The sequence below is a fragment of the Emiliania huxleyi genome, assembly GCF_000372725.1.
Source record: "Emiliania huxleyi CCMP1516 unplaced genomic scaffold EMIHUscaffold_76, whole genome shotgun sequence".
Taxonomy (NCBI): domain Eukaryota; phylum Haptophyta; order Isochrysidales; family Noelaerhabdaceae; genus Emiliania; species Emiliania huxleyi.
Genome location: NW_005196310.1, coordinates 59,202 through 80,592, shown reverse-complemented (window position 1 = coordinate 80,592; position 21,391 = coordinate 59,202). Strand labels below are relative to the sequence as shown.

Sequence of the window (21,391 nt, the reverse complement as noted above, 5' to 3'; positions counted from 1 at the left end):
TCGACGGCAAGCTGTACGCTGTGGGAGGCGATGACGACGACGGCCTCCTCAGCTCCGTGGAGCGGTACGACCCGGCTGCGAACGCGTGGGAGGCGGTGGCGCCGATGGCGACAGCACGCGAGAATCACGCCGTGGCGGTGCTCGATGGCAAGCTGTACGCTGTGGGCGGGTACAACAACGGCATCCTCAGCTCGGTCGAGCGGTACGACCCGGCCTTGGACGCGTGGGAGGCGGTGACGCCGATGGCGGTGCGGCGGGTAGCTTTCGGCGTGGCGGTGCTCGACGGCAAGCTGTACGCTGCTGGCGGGCGTGGTCACGACGGCATCCTCAGCTCGGTGGAGCGGTACGATCCCGTGACGAACGCGTGGGAGGCGGTGGCGCCGATGGCGACGGCGCGGGCCTTTGCTGTCGCGCTCCTAATGTAGAGGGGGGGGGGGGGGCAGAGGTGAAGAGAGGTGAAGAACAGGGGTTGGAAAATGTGAAGAAGAGGAGAAAGAATAAATGGAGCGGTTTTTTGCTGCGCGAAGAACTGATAAAATGTCCCTGTGTAGTGCCAGTGCGCGCCAAAAACAAATAAGCCCGGCAAAATTCTTTTTCGCAGAGCGCTCTGTCCAACGCGACCCGCCTTGCGCGCCCGGCGTTCTCAGCCATTGCCATGGCAGAGGAGGGCGAGGCGACGCGGACGGATGTCGCTGAGCTCGTCAACATGCCCGAGACGACGCGCGTGCGCAGCGTCGCCTACTGCCCCGTCTCCACGCTGCCGTTCGAGTACTGCGAGTTTGACGCCGACTACAAGGCATCGCAGGCGTGGTTCGCCGAGAATTGGAGGAGCGTGCTCCCGCCGAACGAGGTGCGCGCCTACCTCGGCACGGCGGAGGGCAGCGGGGGGGAGGAGGAGGCGGCGGCGGCGGAGGTCAGCAGCGACGAGCTCGCAGCACTCATGGCCAAGCTCGGGCTCAGTGGTGCGCGGCAACGGCGCGCGGGCCGATGTCCGCTCGCAGGCGCCGACGCGCCCGCCCGCCCCGCGCTCTCAGGCGAGCTGGACGACCACGCCAAGCGCTCGCAGAAGGCCGGCAAGAAGACTGCGGCTGACGCGCCTCCTCCGGCGGCGGCGGCGTCGCCAGGCGGAGGCGGAGGCGGCGAGGCTGGCGGCGCGGGCGGCGGCGGCGAGGCTCCGGGCGGCGAGGGAGGCGGTGGTGGCGGCAAGGCTGGCAAGAAGGCCAAGGCGGCCAGCCGGGCGGTTGTGATTGAGGCGCCCAACGCTGCCCGCCCCCGCCCCCGCCCCCGCCACCTGCCGCCCGCACCTGTGTCTGCACCTGCAGCACCTGTGCTGCAGACGCCGCCGCGGGCCGACGGTCGCCGCTCCCCCGTCGACGCCCCCTCCCCCTCCGCAGGTGAACACGCGCAACAAGCGCAAGCACATCACCGTCGTCAAGGGGCTCGAGGGGTTCGAGGTGGACCTCGCTGCTGCGGCGAAGGCTCGCATCATACCACGCCCTCTCCCCGCCCCGAACCCCCGCATTTGGACGGCTCCTCCCAACAGCCATGCCTTCCCGCATCACGCCCTCGAGACCACCGCCGCCGAGGGCGGAGAGGCAGAGGAGTCTGCGAGCGACACCACAGCCGAGCGGGCTGTGCCCTCCCGCCGCCGCCCGCAGGCCTTTGGGAAGAAGTTCGCCTGCGGCTCGGCCCTGCAGCGGGGCAAGGGCGGCCAGCAGGACCAGATCGAGATCCAGGGCGACGCCGCCGACGCGCTGCCCGCCTTCATCGCCTCCAAGCACAAGATTGCGCTCAGCGACATCTTTGTGGTGGTGGACGGCAAGAAGGTGCCCGCGAGCGAGCTGGGGGCGTGAGGGGAGCGTACACAACACCTTCGCGTTTAAAGCCGTAGACTGAAATACCTGTTAAAATACTTTTTTCTGGCCTCCGTGCCCGTACAACACTGATATTCGAACAAAGAAGAGGCGACGGGAGGACGAACCGGCAGAGGATGCAGTGACGTGACACACACCACACACACACACACACACGCACACACACACACACACACACACACACACACACACACACACACACACACACACACACACCTACACACACACACACACACACACACACACACACACACACACACACACACACACACACACACACACACACACACACACACACACACACACACACACACACACCGCTCACCCACGCGCACCGGGCCTTGCACTTTAAATGCCGTGGGGCTCCTGTCGTTAGACGTGGAGACGCGAGGGTTGCCCCCCCTTGCCCCACCACCTCGTGTGTGTGGAGAAGTTTACCTTACCTTTACCTTACCTGATATTCTATGAATGCGTGGGAGGCGCAGCCCGCAGGCCGCACCCGCCCCCACACCCCATGTGCCTCTGTTTGTCTGTACAGACTGTACACTCCCTCTGCACGTTTGGAGATTTTAGACTAGATTTACAGTGAAGCGGTGCGAAATCGCCCAGCTGCGTGTCCGTAAGACTACGTAAGAGGTAAGTGCGGTGTAGGCAACTGAAAAAACCTCAAAGCCCTGGGAGCCCTCTCCCCCTACTGTTTCTCAGCGGATTTATTTTGCATGACCTGTACACAAGTGAGCTGGGGCCATGTTTCAATAATTTACACAAGTGAGCGGCCCGGTTGTGTACAGACGGGCTCGCAGCACCGAACACGCAAGGCAGCGCAGGGGTGACGGGCGTCACGGTGTTGTGCCGCGGTCAAGCGGACAGTTTGGCCGTCTGACTCTAAGACGCCACCTCAAAACGCCGTCCAAAGCGCAAAGAGGGTAGCTCCCAAGGTGAGTCAGACGCCGCGCGGCGTGCCCGCGCCCGAGAAGGTCCGGTTCAGCCACTCCCCGACGGCGTCTCCGAAGCCGCGCCGCGACCCGGTCCGGCCGAGCCCCTCTGCCAAACCCCCTACGAGAAGGAGAAGAGAAGGGTCAGGGAAGAGATGTGCCTGGAGCGGCCGAGGCACTCACCAGAGGAGGGAGGCACCTCCGTCCGAGTCGTCTGGCCGCGCGCCGATGAGGGTGCGCAGCCCGGAGGCGAGGCGGCGCGACTCCGAGCCGGGCGGCGCCTGCTCCTCGACGGCGGCGAGATGCAGCCGAGATTGGGATCCGAGAGGCAGCCGAGGGGCAGCCGAGAGGCAGCCGAGGGGCAGCCGAGAGGCAGCCGAGGGGCAGCCGAGAGGCAGCCGAGGGGCAGCCGAGAGGCAGCCGAGAGGCAGCCGAGAGGCAGCCGAGAGGCAGCCGGGAGGCAGCCGAGGGGCAGCCGAGAGGCAGCCGAGAGGCAGCCGAGAGGCAGCCGAGAGGCAGCCGAGAGGCAGCCGAGGGGCAGCCGAGAGGCAGCCGAGAGGCAGCCGAGGGGCAGCCGAGAGGCAGCCGAGAGGCAGCCGAGAGGCAGCCGAGAGGCAGCCGAGAGGCAGCCGAGGGGCAGCCGAGAGGCAGCCGAGAGGCAGCCGAGGGGCAGCCGAGAGGCAGCCGAGAGGCAGCCGAGGGGCAGCCGAGAGGCAGCCGAGACTGGGATCCGAGGCCCGGTGCTTGCGCCTGCTCCTCGACGGCGGCGAGGACGGAGCAGAGACCGGCCGGCAGGGAGGAGCGGGCGGAGGCGCGGGCAGAGAGGAGTGTCTCGAGCAGCTCGAGAGCGCAGCAGAGCGGCGAGGCGGCCTGCAGGAGGGCTCCAGGAAGTGTCTGGGAATGGTCAGGGAAAGTGTCTTGGTGGAGGGCGCAGCAGAACGGCGAGGCGGCCTGCTCGGACGAGCCCTTGCGGTACTGGTCGCACAGCGCAACCACACCGGCGAGCTTCTCGGAAGAGCAGAGGCCTAGTGGGCACGTGTCCTGGACGTGTCCTGGACGTGTCCTGGCCAAGCGGCCGCTTCTCGGAGGTGCCACTAGCCCCGTGCGGCGGGCCCGTCGGCGTCGGCAACCTGTAGGAAAGTTCCGGCACGGTTCATGGAAAGTACCCGTGCGGCGGGGCCGTCGGCGTCAAGCGACCTCGCGCAGCACTTGCACGGCGTACAAGCGGACCTCGGGGTCTGCCGTGGTCGCGAGGCCGAAGAGCGTCTCCTGCAGCGCCTCGTCGCTGAAGATGGGCTCGCCTAACCAACGAGGAGAACCAATGGGTTGAACTAGCCCTGCAGCGCCCCGTCGGCACAGGCAAGCTCGCCCGGCGTGTAGTGGGCGATGACGAGGAGTGCCTTGAGCATGCCTCGCTGCACGCGCAGCTCGGAGCTGCAGGCGGCGGCGAGCGCGGCGTCCTCGTGCGCGTGCGCCAGACCGACCCTCGCCTACGACCATGGAGCGCTGCATGACGCGCACTGACGCCCTGCGCGTGCGCCAGAGCAGCCCTCGCCCTCGCTGCCGGGTCAACACGCGCCTCCGCCGCAACCATGCGCGCCTGAGTCGTCACATCCTCCCCCGTGCGTGAGCTTGCTCACCCCCCCCCTCGCCTCCTCCGCAGCCACGCGCGCCTCCGAGAATGGAGCGCTCGCCGCCCACCTCGCCTCCGCCGCCTCGACTCGCGCCACCGACGCCGAGTGCAGCGCCGCCATCAGCAAGTTGAGCAGCGCGCGCAGCCCTCCCGCCGCCACGTGGCCGCACGTCCGCACCAGCCAAGCCGGCATCGGCGGTGCGTCCGCCGCCGCACGAGGCACCTGCGGGCAGGGGCCCTGGAAGAGTCAGAGAAACTTCCCGGGAGGGCGGAGCCCGGCTGCCGGCCGAAGCACCGAATCGTACGCGACGGAGCCGTCCCACGGCGGCAGCCGCAGCGCGCACTGCGCGAGGACCACGCACTCCTCGACGCTCAGTCTCGCCTGACTCGTTCACTACTCGTGACTGGTCACGCACTCGCGCCAGGACTGCGCACTCGACGCTCAGTCTCGCCAGCTCCTCGCGAGACGCGACGCCGCCTCCGTCGCCACCAGAACGGCCTCGCCGCAGCGTGCCGCCGCCCTCGCCCCCGGCCGCCCCGCCCCCGCCCCCGCCTCCGCCTCCGCCGCCTCCGCCTCCGCTTCCTCCGCCTCTGCCTCCGCCTCCGCCGCCGCCTCCGCCGCCATCGCCTCCGCCGCCTCCAGAGCCGCCGCGGCGCAGCGTGCCACCCGAGGCGCGCCCGCTGCTGCCAGCCGCCGCCTCTCCCGCACTGCGCCTGTGCGACAAGCCGAGCGTCGCCGCCAGCTCCGCCTCGAGATCGGAGCCGTCGTCGCGGTAGTAGCAATGCGCCTCGACGTCTGGACTTGGCCACGGGGGGCTGCAGGGCGACGGGAAGTGCGACTCCCGCACCGCCTCGCCGAGCTCGAAGGGCGAGCCCGCCCTCCCGCGCGTGGAGTCGACGGGGCGCCTCGAAGGCGGCGTGACCGGACTGCCAGGCTCGGGCGTGCTCGCCGGGCTCTCCGCCTCCCCGCCCCTCCTCCTTGGTGTCCAGGACGCGTCCGCGCGCGGCGGCAGCCACGACGCGCCGGAGGGGAGGGGGGAGCTCACCACGCCGCCTCCGCCGCCCTCGCCCCCCCCCTCTGCCGCCCCTGCTCCTCCCCCTCCCCCCCCTCTTCGCGGCAGTGTCCCGCCAGCCTCTCCCGGCAGGACGGGCGCACCCGCCCTCGCCCGCCGCAGCGCCGCCACCGCAGGGGCCGCGGCCACGCTCCCCCAGCCCACGTCCGGGCTTCTCGCCGCGTGGCCCGCCAGGCCGAGGGCGAGTCCTAGGTGCACCAACCGACTACTTGAGCAAGGCTAGCCGCTGGGCGCCGCTCCTCACGCCAAGCAGAGAGGGAGAGGACCGGACGGGCTCACCACAGGCACCGGGCTGACTCGCCCCCCTCCGCCCGCAGACACCGCGGCGCGGGCGGCGGCCGGGCGCGTCAAATGCGCGGAGGGCGAAGGAGCGCTTCGCCACGGCTCGTTGCCGTCGAGCCGCACCGTCGCATCCAAGCCGAGCGTCCCCCCGCTCTCCGCCTCTCCGGCCGCCGCCACCGCCGCCGGAGCAGCGCGGAAGAGGGTGCGGTCAGGCCGGCTGGCGCTGCCCGACCCGCTCTCAGAAGACGGGACAGGCAAGCCCATCTCCGCCGCAGCCAGCCTCGACGCCTCGCCGGCGCCGATCGGCTTGGGAGGCGCGGCCAGCCGCTCTGTCGCTAGAGGCAGCAGCGCGCCTGAGACAGCGCGACGCGAACCTCTCTGTTGCAGGGCGCGAGCCGCTCTGTTGCAGAGCACGAGCCGCTCTGTCGGCAGGGGCAGCAGCGCGCCTCGTCTTCTCTCAGGCGACGAGTGGGCGGTGACGAAGGGGTGGTCGAGCAGGGTGGAGGCCGAGAGGCGCCTCTCCGGCTCCTGAGGTATCGGGAGATATGGGGAGGTATGGGGAGGTATGGGGAGAGGTGGAGGCCGAGAGGCGCCTCTCCGGCTCCTGGTGGCAGTCACCGCCAGCAGTGAAGCCACTCGCCCTCGGGAAGGCCGAGAGGCGGCTTGGCGGTGAGACGGCCACGTCGACTTTGTGCATGCAGTGGTGGCTCGACTTGTGCAGACGGGCATAGGCGTGCATGTGCGTGCATGTGCGTGGAGCGTGTGCCGAGCGGCTTGCGCTCCGGTGGGGCAGGTCCACTGGGCGTGGCATGGACTGGCGTGCGCCTTGCAGAGGCACCACTGCAGGAAGGCCTCGAGTTGGCTAGGAAGTGTCTGGGCAGTGTCTAGGGAGGGCGCCTTGCAGAGGCACCACTGCAGGAAGGCCTCGAGTTGGCTAGGAAGTGTCTGGGCAGTGTCTAGGGAGGGCGCCTTGCAGAGGCACCACTGCAGGAAGGTCTCGAAGGGCCGCCCCCACAGCTCCGGCTGGGAGAGAGTGGGCGGCGGGGCGGACGGGATCTTGAAGAGAGCCTACTCTCGGCCAATCTCGGGTCATCTCGCGTCATCTCGAGGGGCCGAGGCGGCAACGGGATCTTGAAGAGAGCCCGCAGCGCCGGCCGCAGCTGCCAGTGCGGGGGGAACCCTTCCGCCAGCTCGATGGCGGTGATGCCTTTAAAGAATGGAAGGAGTTCGTTAATGAAGTACTCCCCCACTTCCGCCAGCTCGATGGCGGTGATGCCGAGCGACCAGATGTCGGCGGACGAGGCGTAAGGCGCCTGTGGGACGTGTGCGGTGTAAGTAACGTAAGGCGCCTGTGGGACGTCTGCGGTGTCAGACGGCGGCGGACGAGGGCCCGGACGGCACCCACAACGTGAACACGGCCTCGTGCCGTGCACTCAGAGCACCTCGTGGCTGCGAGGGTGTACGAATACGGTGGACACAGCTGGGGCACGGCCGAGTGCAGCCGAGTGCGCGCGTGTGTCCTCTCGACTCCTCGTCGGGGGACACAGGATGTAGGCGGCAGCAGCGTCTATGCACACCGCGCCTCTTGGATCACCTCTGGAGCCATCCAGTGCGGCGTGCCTCGATAAACAAAGGAGTGACTCACAAATGAAGAAATACTACCTCGGCAGCCACCAGGTGCGGCGTGCCTAAATAAAGAAATAACGCTGAGAAATAAGGAAATCCCCGCGTCTGGACCCATCCGGTGCGGCGTGCCGATGGCGGTGGACCGCTTGGACAGGGTCGAGCCCAGCTGCACCGCGACGCCTAGAGGAGGCACTCCGGCACGCCTCCGCCAGCCGTCCAGGCAGGGGTCGACCCGAGCTGCGCAGCGGCGCCAAAGTCGGCGAGCCGCAGGTCGCCAGACGCGGTGAGAAGGAGGTTGCCCGCCTTCACGTCGCGGTGCAGCATGCGGCACTCCTCGTGCAGGTAGCGCAGCGCGTGCAGCGTCGCCGCCGCCGCCGCCGCCACCTCCTCCTCGCGCAGCGGCGCGCCGCGGCTCCGCATCACGTCGAGCAGCGAGCCAGCCTCGCAGTACTCGGTGACGAGCCAGAGCTCGCCGTCGAAGGCGTGCGAGGCGAGGTGGCGGAGCACGTGCTCGCTCTCGCACAGCCGCAGGCTCTCCGCCTCGGCCATCACCTGCGCCGCCAGCGCCGCCACCTCCTCCTCCTCCTCGGTAGGGATCACCTTGACGGCGACCTCCCGCCCGTCCGAGCGGCGCCGCGCGCGATAGACGCGGCCGTACGATCCGCGCCCAATCTCGCGCTCGAACTTGTAGAGCGTCCGGTCCGATGGCGAGGCCATGCCTCCACACCGAAAGGGGCCGCCGCCCGATCGAGCGGCGAGCGGTAGCAAGGCAGCGAAGACGAGAAAAAAAGAAAAAAGCGCGCTTTTGGGAGGAGGACGAAACACCAGTATAGGCACCTCAGCTTGACACAACATAACTATGACACAACATACGGTCTCGTCCGTGCCTCGCAGGCCGGTGAGATTGCTAGAGGTGGAGCAAGCTGCTCTAGCCTCACATGTCACCGTCGGGCCGAAGCCCGTCAGGCACTCTCTCCCTAACCCTAGCCTTCTCCCGAACCCTAGTGTGTTTTGTTGCCTCCGTGCTTTCGCACTCGTCTCGTCGTGTCCGTCCACTGTGATTGCGGCCGTCCACGACTACGTCGTCTCTAGAGAACGTATCAACCCCCTTCTGGTGCCGACCGCGCCCCCGCGGGGCACGGCCGGACGTGGCAGCGTCAACTGGTCACGACCAGCACTTTGGGGGAGTCCCTTCACGCTATCCCAGATATGGCCGGCGACTCGCTGGCGGGGGACCTCGGAGAGGTCCCCCCCAAAGATGTCGCAGTCATCGCAAAAGCCGCTTCTGAAGAAGCCACAAAGTGGCTCAAGCGCAACAACGTCGAGGCGGGCGCCGGCACGCTCGCCTATGCCGGCACCCTCCTCAAGGTCAGCACCTCCAGCGACCAGAGGACGCGGACCGGCATCTTCATTCTCATCGCATCAGGGGGCACCGTTTATATCGAACCCCTCTCAAGCAAGGTCATCGCGAGCGGCACCGACGCGCTGATCAAGCTGTACCAGCAGTCGACCCCCTTCTGGTGCCGACCGCGCCCCCGCGGGGCACGGCCGGACGGTCACTTCCTGTCGTCTGTTGTTTGAGTTGTGCCCTTGTTTGTGCCCTTGGCACCGTGGAGTGCTGGCCTGGGGGGGGGCGACAGGGAGGATGTGGCCCTGAGTTATGTGTACGCCGACTCAGGGTGTGTGGCAGCCAGCTGGCTGTGTGTCTTGTGAGCCTGTTTGTGTCTGTGTGTCGCTCGTGCGTGTCGTCATCATCTGTCCAGCGTCCACCCATACCGCGTTGGTGTCCAGTCCGAGCCTGGCTGTTCTTCACCTTTCTACCTACCTACCTACCAGTGTGTGTGTGTGTTGCAGTAGGTGTGGTGGGCGAGCTTCAGGCGCGCCCATCTCGATCGACAAGGCGTCGCTACGCGCGGTCTTCCGCGGGGGGAGCTTCGTCGACGGGTGCGGGAGCGCGGCGCAGCCAGTGCCGTGGCGATGCCTCCGGCTGTTTGCGGCGGGCGGCTTGCTGCTCGCTGCATGGCGAAAAACTCGTCTCGCCACACGCCAAGGGCTTATGCTCTGGCGAGACGTCGGTGAGGCGCATGCGCCCAGGATGGGAGGGGGCATGCGTAACGACACTGCTAGAGATGCCTTTCGGGGCCCAGAGATAAAACTTCTGATGCCATGCGTGACCTAGTAGTGTCCCCAGCTATGGGCGTGTCCACGTTGGAGCCAGGTGTGGTGTGGGCGCGAGAATAGCTCCGCCGTTCATGGAGGCAACCGATGCGAGTCGACTGGTGTGTGTCGTCGTGGTTTCGTATCAAGAATACTCACTCACGGACGAAACACCAGTGGTAATCCCGCCATCAGCTGCCACGATATACCCGAAGGGACCCCCAGTGCCAACACCGACCGTTGAGGTTCAAGTGCTCGAAGAGAGAGTGGACCTGAGCAACGACATGTGCCCCGTTTGTGCCGCGTCCCGTGCCCCCGAGTTCATTTTATATCAACGACAAGACTTGGAGGCAAATGATCGGAGTGGGAGTCAGAAATATGTGGTCCTTGCGCGAGGGGAGCTCGATAAACTCGAGGGGCCAAATTATGCCGCGAGGAGGGCGGAGTTACGCAGAGCGGCGAGAGAAGCAGCGAGAGCAAGGCAGACGGCAGCGGCGTCTCAGAACGAGGCCGAGGAGAGCGATGAGTCAGAGGATGAAACAGCAGGGGAGAGAACGAGGACGAGAGTGAGAAGACCGCGAGGTGGCATGAAGGTCGCTGCGAGAATTGGTGAGAAACTGCGAAGAGAGATAGGAAGTGGTAGACGCCCGAGGGTGGGCGACGGCTAGCACCACACTCCTCTCCTTCAAATCCCTGTGTGGTGGCGGCGTGCCGTCCTCCCATCCCTCCCTTGGTTTGTCTGTTTTCTTTTTTTTAAGTGCTCCAACACACCACCTCGTACAGCCACACCACCTCGTAGTACGTAGAGCTGTTTAACGTTGGGAGCTGAACAGTGTTGCTAGTGTTAACAGTAAACAACAGAACAACAGTGGGGCTCCCCAACAACAGTAGCTAACGTTAGGCCGGCTGAACAACAATAAGGAAGGCCTGGCAGTGACCCACGACGATCTCCAGCGTCCAGTGCGGGTAATACCTAATACCCGAAAATACCCGGAAAAACCCAGGTCCCATTAAAATGGGGTTTTCGGGTTTTACCCGGGGGTTTTGGCATTTTCTGCTTGCTGGCCGCTGAACAACAGTAACAACAGTAACAAACAGTAACAGCATGGGCTGGGGTGAACACTTGAACAACGTTGAGGATTTCAGCCAACACTAGCGCAACTGTTAGGCCCAAAATTAATGTTAAACAGCCGTCTACCACCTCGCAACAATCTCTCTCCACCTTGCACCTCTCGCACCTCGACAAGGACTACATCAAGGAGACAGCGAAACCATTCATCCGCGCCGACGCCATCGGCGTCACCACCGCCTCCCAGACATTGGTTGTCGGATCATACCGCTCGACCGAGCTGAGGGTCGAGGCGCCGTTGTGCCCGCCAACAGCATACAACTTGCCGTCGAGCACCGCCACAGCGTGATCATACCGCTCCTCCGCCAGCGGCGCCACCGCCTCCCACACATCCGACTCCGGGTCGTACCGCTCCACCGAGCTGAGGCGGTTATAGCCGGCACCCATTCCGCCTGCGACATAGAGCTTGCCGTCGAGCACTGCCACGGCGTGAGATCCTCGCACCGTCGTCATCGGCGCCACCGCCTCCCACGCGTCCAAGGCCGGGTCGTACCGCTCGACCGAGCTGAGGAAGCCGTCGTTGTACCCGCCCACAGCATACAGCTTGCCGTCGAGCACCGCCACGGCGTGATTCTCGCGTGCTCTCGCCATCGGCGCCACCGCCTCCCACGCGTTCGCAGCCGGGTCGTACCGCTCCACGGAGCTGAGGAGGCCGTCGTCGTCATCGCCTCCCACAGCGTACAGCTTGCCGTCGAGCACCGCCATGGCGTGAACAAACCGCTCGACCGCCATCGGCGCCACAGCCTCCCACGCGTTCGTGGCGGGATCGTACCGCTCCACCAGGTTGGAAGTTGCGCCGTCCTCCTCGTCGTCCTCGCCATCGTCTACCGCAACTTGGCCGCCCGCCGCGTAGAGCTTGCCGTCGAGCACCGCCGCGCTGACATAGCTTCGTGCCGAAGGCATCGGCGCCACAGCCTCCTCCTCCCACTCATTCGTTGCCGGGTCGTACCGCTCCAGCGAGTTGACAGTCCCACCCTCGTTGTCGCCGCCGATCACAACCAGGCGCGGCCGCTCGCGCTTCTTCAGCGTCTCCTTCCAGCCGCGGCGCCACGCGCGGCACGTGCCCTTGACGGCGTGCGCCTTGGTCGGCAGCTGGGCGAGGATGTGCGGGGCGAGGTCCGGCGAGAGGAGGACCTCGGAGAGCACCCACTCGGGCTGCTCCACGAGCCGTGCGGCGTGCTCCTCCGCCACGCGCAGCGCGGCGTCGCTCGCGCCCGCCTGCGCCTCGATGATGGCGCACAGCTGCTCTGGCGAGAGGCCCGCGACGCGCGCGCCGATGCGGTGGGCGGCCATGAAACCAAAAAAAAAAACCGAAAATTCCTTTTTTTCCCGGCCTGCTCTCGGGAGCCCCCCCCCCCCCCCCCCCCCAAATCGCCCAATCAGCCCGGCACGCCCAGGATCGACCCAAGAAAAGCCTATCCACACGCCAATGCTGTCGCAAGAGGTCTGTTGGCGCCGATGAGGGCTACATATGGCGGTGGCGCCTCGAGGGTGGTGTCTGCTCCCATCCGTCAAACCTCCTTTGCTCTGGCCCCAAATGACGTGTGAGTGTTAGAGTTGTTTGGTATTGCTAAAAATCTCTCTCTCTGGTCAGCCAGGGAGGCGAGGTTTAAAAAATCCCGGTGGTGGCGGCGTGCCGGCCGCACCTTTTTATTCTCGAGACTCCGGAAGCACCGACGCCCTGACGATCCCTGACAGGAGCGCCCGCTGCTTTCCACTGCCGAGGAACGCGCTCGCCGCCTTGCCATCGCCGCTGCAGCCGGTGCAGCTCCTCGCCCTGCCAACGGATCTGCTACCGTGGGAGCCAATGCCGAGGAACGCGCTCACCGCCTTGCCATCGCCGCAGCAGCCGGCGCAGCTCCTCGCCCTGCCAACCGACCTGCTATCGCGCATCGTATCGCAGTGCGACCCAGTCGACATCGCTCGCGTTGCAGCCGTCTCGCTCCTCTTGCACGAATCGGTTGTTGAGGAGGGCCTGCACTTGCGGGCGCAAGAGCTAGGCTACGAGCTGCCTCCGCGACTGGCCGTGCGCTCGCTCTGCCTCGTGGCTTTGCAGCGCGAGGCCAACCTTCCAGCGAGGGTGGCGGCAGGATCAGAGCACAGCGTCTTCATCAACGGCGAGGGGCGGCTGTTCACGTGCGGTAAGCCTGAATCTTACCTGCGAGGAATTCTCGGGCATGGCGGGGGTGTGGAGCAACTGCACGTACCGACCCAGATCCCGTCGATGCTCGACGGCGAGCGCGCAGTCAGCGTGGACGCAAGTGGAGGCGAGCACAACTTGTGTATTACCACCAACGGTTCTCTCTGGAGCTGGGGATATGGAAGTTTGGGCTGCCTGGGTCACGGCAGCAGGCAATGCGAGCCCCAGCCAAGAAGGATCGATGCCTTGGCTGGCCATTGCGTCGTCGCACTCTCGACGGCTTTCATGCACAGCGTGGCCGTCACCGCCGACGGAGCTGTCTGGAGCTGGGGAGGAGGTTCCGGATACAAGCTCGGCCACGGCGATCGGCAGTGTCAGTTGCAGCCAAAGAAGGTCGAGACCTTGGCTCAGAAAGGCCTGTTTGTCACCGCCGTTGCGGCTCGAGGCGACAAATACACCCTCGCCGTCACTGCCGACGGCGCCGTCTGGAGCTGGGGGATAGGGCAGTTGGGCTACGAGCAGCCCCCTGGCGACGTGAGCTGCGACTTGACGCAGCCGAAGAGGATCGAAGCCTTGGATGGCCAACATGTGGTGGCCGTGACGGCGGGAGCTAATCACAGCCTTGCCCTCACCGCGGCCGGCGGTGTCTGGTCCTGGGGCGAAGGATCGGGTGGCAAGCTCGGCCACGGCGACGAGCGGAGCCAACCGCAGCCGAAGAGGATCGAGGCCTTGGCTGGTCATCGCGTCGTCGCGGTGTCTGCTGGATCCCACCATTGCCTTGCCGTCACCGCGGGCGGCGCTGTCTGGAGCTGGGGCGGCAACCGCCGCAACTGCGAGTTGGGAGCCGCAGGCTGCCTTGGCCACGGTACCTCTCAGAATCAGCTGCTACCCAAGGAAATCGAGGCTTTGGCTGGGCGGCGCGTCGTTGCCGTGTCCGCAGGAGGCAGCCATAGCTTGGCCATATCCGACGACGGCGCCGTCTGGAGCTGGGGTGACCGTTACGCGATGGGCCACGGTGTTGGAGAGGAGAGGGTGCTGCAGCCCAAGAAGATCGAACAGTGGACGTCGTGAGTGACGCCGAGCGCTCACGGCCACGCCGCTCTTGGAAGAGATGACTTTGATCTCTTTGTAGTTGTTGCTTGACGGATGACTCCCTTGGAGCTTGAGCGTTGAGGTCATGGTTGAGGTCTGGTCGGTCGACTAGGGACAAAGTGTCGCCATGGTGCAAGCATTTATGGTCAAAGATTATTTCCGTACGGAGCGTGTACTTAGAGTTACACGTCTCCCCTCTGAAAGAGTAAACCATAAAACGCATCGACCGCTGATCATAATCATCGCGGCGCCCCCTCTTTCGTATCGTTGTGCACGTGTGTGTCTCAGAACTCAGAACACCGCAGAGTGCTCGAACAGTGCGCGCGCGCGAAAGAAGGTGAGGTCGTGGCAGAGGCGGGCGAGGTTGCGCCGGAAGGAGGGCAGGTCCGACGAGTCGGCGGCGGCGAAGGCGTCGTAGAGGATCTGCTTCTCCCCCGCCCCCAGCGCCGGCTCGTCGAGCAGCCTCCGCTGCAGCAGCTGCAGCAGCAACGGCGGCGGTGCGGCCTCCGAGCTTGCGGGCGGCGAGGGCGGGCGGGCGGCGTCGGCGAGCGCCGCGGCGTGGAGGCATTCGGTGGTCTCGTCGTGGAGGGAGGCGTGGAGCGGGTCGAGCCGCGCCGCGAGGGCGAGGAGGAGCAGCTCGAGATGGAGCGCCTAATGCAACAAGTTGGTGTGGCCGAAGCGATCCACTCTGCGTTAAGTAGGGGCTAGAGATGGAGGCGCCTCCGGCGTCGCGTCGGCCGCCGCGCCGGCGGGGGAGGGCTGCGCGGCGAGGCGGGGCTGAACCTCTGCGAGGGCGGCGAGGCAGGTGCGGAACGAGGGCGGGTCGGCGGGCGAGGAGAGCCCGTGGTGGAGCAGCCGCAGCAGCACGAGCAGCTCCTGCGGCCGCGTCGAGACGACCCTCCACTGCCGCCGCAGGAGGGTGGCGGCGAGGAGGAGGAGCTGGCGGCGGCGAGGAGGGGCGAGGAGAGGCGAGCCGACGAGGGACCCGATCTGCGCGGGCCCGACCGCCGCGACGAGGCCTGAAGCAAGAACATGCGCCACCTCACGCAGGAGCTCTCTTCGGCGTACACACGCAAAGAGAAGCGACGCGGCCGAGCGGCAGCGTGGGCGGCGCGCGGCTTGGGGAGGGCGGGTCCGCCAGCAGGAGGAGCAGCCGCAGCGAGACGCACATCACGCCGTCTGCGCCCGCCGCCGCTGCGGCACCGGCGGAGGCGCCGCCGCCGCCGCCGGAGGAGGAGGAGGGAGTAGTACCAGCGGCGGCGGCGGCGGCGGCGGCGGCGGCGGCGATGGCGGCGACGGCGTTCGTGAGGGCGAGGCTGAGGAGCTCCGCGTAACTGGACGGCGAACTGTTCACACCCATCTCGCTGTGAAGAGACGCCGCCCCCGGGCAGGGCGAGTCTCCGCGTGGCGAGATGGCAACTTGGCGGCGGAGGAGGAGGAGAGGTGGGGGAGGAGGGCGAGGAGGAGGGCGAGGAGCTCTCGCACGGCGAGGAGAGGCACCTGAGGCGAGGACGTGTGCGGGACTCGTGTGTGCACCGACAACGGAGCTCTCGCACGGCGGACAGCGGGGCAACGATGTTGCGAATGCACTGCCAGTGTTGATACTGCAGAGTGCAGCCAAATGCGCGCCCGTCTCGAGTGCTCGGCGGAATACGCGTCGATGTTTCGCTGGTCTAGAGAGCGCCGCCGGCGCCGGGGGCTGCCCTCCGCCCGCCGGGCTGCCGAGCAGGCTTGGGAGGAGGGCGTGTAGGGCCGGGAGGAGGAGGGGCGCCGCCGGCTGCAGCGCCGCCGCCATCACCGCCCGGTGCTCGCTCGACAGCGCGGCGACGATGGAGCGGACGCAGCGCACGCGGTGTCGGCCGTCCGCTGCGGCGAGGCGAGCGGCGAGCAGCTCGGGGCGCTCCTAGTTCGCAGCGCTCCGGCGGTTAGCACCCAGCACTTCCCAGTCGGCGGGTGGCGCAGCTCGGCAGAGTCTGCCTGCTCGGCAGCCATACCTCGGCTAAATCTCGGCTAAATCTCGGCTGTATCTCGGCTGTATCTCGGCTGTATCTCGGCTGTATCTCCGCCCAATCTGCCGGGTCGGCCGCCATCGCCGCGCAGAGCGAGCGGATGAGCGCGTCGTACCTGCTCACGGCCCGCAATCGTGAAGAGGCGCCGCTGCCCGCAGGAGCACGGCGGGGGACGCGACTCTGTGTACCGCTCCCTCCTCCACGCAGGCAGGAGAGGCTCGGGGTACGACCGCATGTCGGCGTTGCGCGGCGGCAGCAGCAGCGCGCCGCACGCCGCCGCGAGGAGGAGGGGCTGGCGGGGCGGCGGGAGGGAGGCTGCGGCGGCGGGCTCGAGGCCTAGTGACTCGTTCACTCGCGGCTCGCCTCGCGCTCGTCCTCAAGAGCTGACGGGGTGGCGGGGGCGGAGTCGACGCCTCGCAGAGACTGCAGCCCCGCCGCGTCGTGCACCGAGGCCGGCCAGCGGCGGCACGCCGTGGCGGCGAGCAGCGCGCCGACCTGCCGAGACACTTCCTAGACACTTCCTAGACACTTCCTAGACACTTCCTAGACACTTCGAGGAGCAGCGCGCCGACCTGCCGAGCGACGAGGGGCGTGGCGGCGGGGGCGGCGAGCAAAGGCGGCGACTGCTGCAGCACGGCGGTGAGGCAGTCGGAGAGGAGCCGCTCTGCGGTGGCGCGGTCTGCGGGCGGCCAGCTCTGCGCCTAGGGAAGAGGCGACGACCAGCTCCTCGTCTGGCGACCTGGTGGTGCGGTCGGGCGGCCGCACTACTCGGCGCCTCGAGCAGCGAAGCGAGCCAGCTACAGAGGGCGCCGACGAGCCGAAGCAGCGACACCGCGGCGGCGAGGAGGGGGCGGGAGGAGGAGGCTCGCTGCCCGAGACGGCCCAAGGCGGCCGCCACGTGCCGAGAGAGCTCGGCGACCGGGGCGATGCTGGCCGCCTGGTTGCGGGACCTCGTGGGATGAGACTGTGGAGTTGAACTCGTCGGCGACGGGAGCGGTGCTGGCCGCCGCCGCACTCGGGAGGACGGCGACGAGGCAGTCGGCGAGAAGCACCTGCCGCAAAACAAAACGGGTCTCGCAGCTGTCTCGGAAGGGTCTCGGGAGGGAGGACCGCGGCGAGGAGGTCGGCGATGTCACCACGTCCGCAGCCCCGTCGGCGTCGAGCGACGCGGCGTCGGCGCCCGAGAAGCGTGGCAGCAGCGGCGCGAGCTCGCCGCAGAGCAGCAGCAGCACCGCCTGATGAGATCGCCCGAGATTGGCCGAGAGGAGCCGACGGCGCCACAGAGCAGCAGCAGCTCCGCCTCCCCTCGCAGCGACGCGAGGGCGCACAGCAGCGACATTGCGTCGCTGCACAACGCCTCGAAGGAGTCCTCCTCGCCGCCGCCGCCGCCGAGCAGCTCCACCCCTCCGCCCTCGCCCTCGCCCTCGCCAGCACCGTCCGCGTCGCTGTCGCCGTCAGCGCCGCCGCCGCCCTCGCCCCCCCCGCCGCCGGCCGCACCTCCGGGCTCCACCAGCTCGTACTCCTCCCGCAGCGCCGGCGAGAGATGCCGCTGCAGCCGCCGCACGAGCGACCTGTTCACAGCTGCAGGTGTGAGGAGACGCTGTTCACAGCTGACACAGCTGCAGCCGCCGAACGAGCGACCCGCACGAGCCAAGCAGCGCGTCGGCGATGCCGCCGGCGGTGGCGTGGTCGGCGGACGAGGACAGCCCCTCCGCCTCGCCGCCTGCGTCGAGCAGCGCGCACGAGCTGCAGCTGAGGCAGCCGAGCTGCAGCCGAGGCAGCCGAGCTGCAGCCGAGGCGCAGCCGAGCTGCAGCCGAGGCGCAGCCGAGGCGCAGCCGAGGTGCGGCCGAGGTGCGGCCGAGCTGCAGCTGAGACAGCCGAGGCGCAGCCGAGGTGCAGCCGAGGTGCAGCCGAAGTGCAGCCGAGCTGCAGCCGAGGTGCAGCCGAGGTGCAGCCGAGGTGCAGCCGAGGTGCAGCCGAGGCGCAGCCGAGGTGCGGCCGAGCTGCAGCTGAGGCAGCCGAGGTGCAGCCGAGGCGCAGCCGAGGTGCAGCCGAGAGGCAGCCGAGCTGCAGCCGAGCTGCAGCCGAGGTACAGCCGAGCTGCAGCCGAGGTGCAGCCTGTCCGCCTGCGGCGTCGAGCAGCGCGCTTGAGGCGCGCACGCAGCGCTGGAGCTGCCTGCCGCCCCGCCCCTCGGAGTAGCGCCACAGCTGCTCCAGCGCCCACGGGGCGGCGGGCGGAGAGAGGCGGAGGAGCCAGCGGCCTGGTCGATGGCAACTCGCTCAGTGGGCAGGAGCAACTAGTCTGCGGAGAGGAGAGAGCGGCGGGCCGGCGAGCGAGTCGAGGAGGAGGAAGAGCTGCTCCTCGTATTCCTCGAGCTGCGCCTGTGTGTGTCGGAATGGGAAGGAGTAGAGCGGACTGGAAGGGGGGGGAGTAGAGCTCCTCGAGCTGCGCCTGTGTGTGTCGGAAGGGGAAGGAGTAGAGCGGACTGGAATGGGGGGGAGTAGAGCTCCTCGAGTTGTGCCTCCGGAGGGGCGGCAGCGAGGGCGGAGAGGGCCTGCCAGCAGGGGACAACAGTGTAGTAACAATGCAGCACATCGCGTAGACGTGCTGTGTGCTGTTGCGGGCGGAGAGCGCCTGCAGCGCCGGCTCGATCAGCGGGGAGAGCAGCGCCGCAACTGCGCCCTCCTGCAGCTCGGACAGCTCTCGTGCCGCCTCGAGGGCGGTGCAAGCGAGCCTGGCACCGCCCGCCCTCGGAGAAAAGAAGGCCGCCACCGCGCCGAGCAGAAGCGGAAGCTGCTGCCGCGCAGCCTATGCTACATCGTATTCTGCTCATTTCTCGACCGCCTCTCGGCTGCCTCTCGGCCGCCTCTCGGCTGCCTATCGGCTGCCTCTCGGCTGCCTCTCGGCTGCCTCTCGGCTGCCTCTCGGCTGCCTCTCGGCTGCCTCTCGGCTGCCTCTCGGCTGCCTCTCGGCCGCCTCTCGGCCGCCTCTCGGCCGCCTCTCGGCCGCCTCTCGGCCGCCTCTCGGCCGCCTCTCGGCTGCCTCTCGGCTGCCTCTCGGCTGCCTCTCGGGTCTACCCTCGGCGATGTCTCGGCTATGCGCAGCCGAGAGGCAGCCGGCGATGTCTACCTCGGCGATGTCTCGGCTATGCGCAGCCTCATCCGCGGGAGGTCGGAGGGTCCACCCCAGCCTCACCAGACCGACCACCGCCCCTAGGCACTGCCTCGCCCCCTCCCCCTCCTCGCCTCCGCCTCCGCCTCCGCCTCCGCCTCCGCCTCCGCCGCCGCCTCCGCCGCCCGCCGCCGCCTCCGCCCTCAGAGCGGCGGCGAGGGTGCCAAAGACCGACGGCAGAGTGGCTGCGAACGCCTGCTGCAGCGCGGCCTGGTGTGCCGCGAGCCCGCGCTGGCGGCCTGCAGGAAAGTTCCGAGAAGGGTCCGAGGAGGTGAGGAGGACGCTGGGGTGAGCTGGTTTGGCGACGGGCGACGTGCGTGAGTGGTAGAGGCCTCGGAGGTGTCTAGAAGCGGTAGACTGAGAGGGGACGATCAGTCGGCGAGATCGACACCTCTCTGGAGGCGAAGGACGTGCTTCGGAAAGGTCCAGGAACGGTCTGGGCAGGGTCTGGGAAGGGTCGAGGAAAGGTCTAGGAAAGGTCTAGGAAAGGTCTTGCAAAGGTCTGGGAACGGTCAGGGGCGGCCTGGGGCGAGCTCGTCGGCGAGGGCGGCGAGGACGGCGGCGGCGCGCGGCCGTGCGGCTCCCGGCGCGGCAAGCAGCTCGAGGAGGGAGGGGAGGAGAGTCGGGTCCTGACGAGACAGGAAGAGTCCGGGTCCGGGAAGAGTCGCGGAGCAGGCATTGGAGCGGAGGAGGCGTCTCTGGCGAGGAAGGCGTCTCGGAAAGGCGCAGAGCCCGCTCTGGCGAAGAGGAGGAGGCGTGGGCCGCGCCTCGGCCGGCCACGTGGCGACCACCAGCCGCGCGAGCAGCGAGACCGCCTTGCCGCGCGCACTCGGCGGCAGCGTCTCATACCGCGGCCCAAACAGCATGCCGAGCAGCACAGCCCGAAGCTGCTGCCGCTCGGCCGTGCCGCCAGAGGTGTCGGCCGCGCGGAGGAGTGCGGCCTCGTGGACCGCGAGGGCGAACCACAGCAGCGCCTCGTCCGACGACTCGGCGAGCACGGCCAGGTAGCACGCGCCAGCGCCCGCGCGCGACCGCTCCTGCTGCAGCGCCTGCTGCAGCGCCTGCCGCCGCTCCGGAGGCGTGGTCGGTGCGAGAACCTCGTGCAGCGCGGAGGAGACCTCGGCGACGAGATTGGCGTCGGCCATATACACACCTGATGGCGGACGTGAGTCAGTGATATGCACCTCCTGGCACGGAGTACGGGCAAACACGCACAGACGCTGCGCGCGTTCGGCGCGAAGCCGGCGAGATTTTTTTTCCACGATGGCATGGGTGACGGCGCAACGACGCGGTCCGCCGAGTACCCACACCCTTGCGAGCGAAATCCAAGCTTGCCGGCGCGGGACCGTCCGCGCCGATGGCCTCCCACCGCATCGGCGCGCGCGTCGCGGGCCTCTCGCCAGAGCAGCTGTGCGCCATCATCGAGGCGCAGGCGGGCGCGAGCGACGCCGCGCTGCGCGTGGCGGAGGAGCACGCCGCTCGGCTCGTGGAGCAGCCCGAGTGGATCCTCTCCGAGGTCCTCCTCTCGCCGGACCTCGCCCCGCGCATCCTCGCCCAGCTGCCGACCACGGAGCACGCCGCCAAGGGGACGTGCCGCGCGTGGCGCCGCGGCTGGAAGGAGACGCTGAAGAAGCGCGAGAGGCCGCGCCTGGTCGTGATCGGCGGCCGCGACGGCGAGGGTGGGACTGTCAACTCGCTTGAGCGGTACGACCCGTCAACGAATGAGTGGGATGGGGAGGCTGTGGCGCCGATGCCGTCGGCACGAAAGTATTTCAGCACGGCGGTGCTCGATGGCAAGCTCTACGCTGTGGGCGGCGAGAGTGAGGCTGATGGCGAGGATGAGGATGGCGAGGCTGACCTCGCACCTTCCAACCTGGTGGAGCGGTACGACTTGGCTACGAATGTGTGGGAGGCTGTGGCGCCGATGGCGACGCCACGCATTAGTCACGCCGTGGCGGTGCTCAACAGCAAGGCCTATGCTGTTGGAGGCTTCAACGGCGACGACGAGGACGGCGACAACGACCAATTCCTCAGCTCGGTGGAGCGGTACGACCCGGCAGTTGGCGCGTGGGAGGCGGTGGCCCCGATGGCGACGGAGCGGAGTAACCATCGCGTGGCGGTGCTCGACGACAGGCTGTACGCTGTGGGCGGTCGCAACGACGACGGCTGGCTCACCTCGGAGGAGCGGTACGACGCGGCGACGAACGCGTGGGAGGCGGTGGCGCCGATGGCAACGGCGCGGTGCGTTCACGCCGTGGCGGTGCTCGA

At 67.9% G+C, this 21,391-nt stretch overlaps 6 protein-coding genes across 6 annotated transcripts; 1 reads left to right on the top strand and 5 right to left on the bottom strand.

The window, feature by feature from the left end:
* The first annotated feature begins 615 nt into the window (after window positions 1–615).
* Window positions 616–1,902, top strand: EMIHUDRAFT_438426 (hypothetical protein). The gene is made up of 4 exons (XM_005760283.1): window positions 616–962; window positions 1,035–1,252; window positions 1,395–1,478; window positions 1,659–1,902. Exons 1-4 carry the CDS (start codon window positions 656–658, stop codon window positions 1,851–1,853), a joined length of 804 nt encoding a protein of 267 aa, XP_005760340.1. The 5' UTR covers window positions 616–655; the 3' UTR covers window positions 1,854–1,902.
* Window positions 1,903–2,595: 693 nt separating this feature from the next.
* EMIHUDRAFT_453214 (hypothetical protein) lies at window positions 2,596–5,501 on the bottom strand (the record flags this gene model as incomplete). Its single annotated transcript, XM_005760282.1, has 11 exons — window positions 2,596–2,625; window positions 2,653–2,930; window positions 3,009–3,096; window positions 3,566–3,679; window positions 3,761–3,834; window positions 3,909–3,939; window positions 4,007–4,110; window positions 4,167–4,299; window positions 4,450–4,665; window positions 4,738–4,824; window positions 4,895–5,501. Coding segments are annotated over 10 exons (1,671 nt in total), but the record flags the coding sequence as incomplete, so codon positions are not given.
* A 1,252-nt stretch (window positions 5,502–6,753) lies between these two features.
* On the bottom strand, window positions 6,754–8,140 carry EMIHUDRAFT_68358 (putative Serine/threonine-protein kinase; the record flags this gene model as incomplete). The annotated part of the gene is made up of 3 exons (XM_005760281.1): window positions 6,754–7,046; window positions 7,373–7,455; window positions 7,656–8,140. 3 exons carry the CDS (start codon window positions 8,138–8,140, stop codon window positions 6,754–6,756), a joined length of 861 nt encoding a protein of 286 aa, XP_005760338.1.
* A 2,193-nt stretch (window positions 8,141–10,333) lies between these two features.
* Window positions 10,334–12,002, bottom strand: EMIHUDRAFT_106276 (hypothetical protein; the record flags this gene model as incomplete). Its single annotated transcript, XM_005760280.1, has 2 exons — window positions 10,334–10,372; window positions 11,709–12,002. The coding sequence occupies 2 exons, from the start codon at window positions 12,000–12,002 to the stop codon at window positions 10,334–10,336; spliced, it is 333 nt and encodes a 110-aa protein (XP_005760337.1).
* An 86-nt stretch (window positions 12,003–12,088) lies between these two features.
* On the bottom strand, window positions 12,089–12,602 carry EMIHUDRAFT_217893 (hypothetical protein; the record flags this gene model as incomplete). Its single annotated transcript, XM_005760279.1, has 2 exons — window positions 12,089–12,124; window positions 12,384–12,602. The coding sequence occupies 2 exons, from the start codon at window positions 12,600–12,602 to the stop codon at window positions 12,089–12,091; spliced, it is 255 nt and encodes an 84-aa protein (XP_005760336.1).
* Window positions 12,603–14,232: 1,630 nt separating this feature from the next.
* Window positions 14,233–20,268, bottom strand: EMIHUDRAFT_217892 (hypothetical protein; the record flags this gene model as incomplete). The annotated part of the gene is made up of 12 exons (XM_005760278.1): window positions 14,233–14,418; window positions 14,725–14,817; window positions 15,740–15,844; window positions 16,066–16,242; window positions 16,398–16,445; window positions 16,523–16,651; window positions 16,901–17,002; window positions 17,087–17,185; window positions 17,461–17,521; window positions 18,546–18,760; window positions 19,295–19,362; window positions 19,953–20,268. 12 exons carry the CDS (start codon window positions 20,266–20,268, stop codon window positions 14,233–14,235), a joined length of 1,599 nt encoding a protein of 532 aa, XP_005760335.1.
* Between the last annotated feature and the right edge of the window lie 1,123 nt (window positions 20,269–21,391).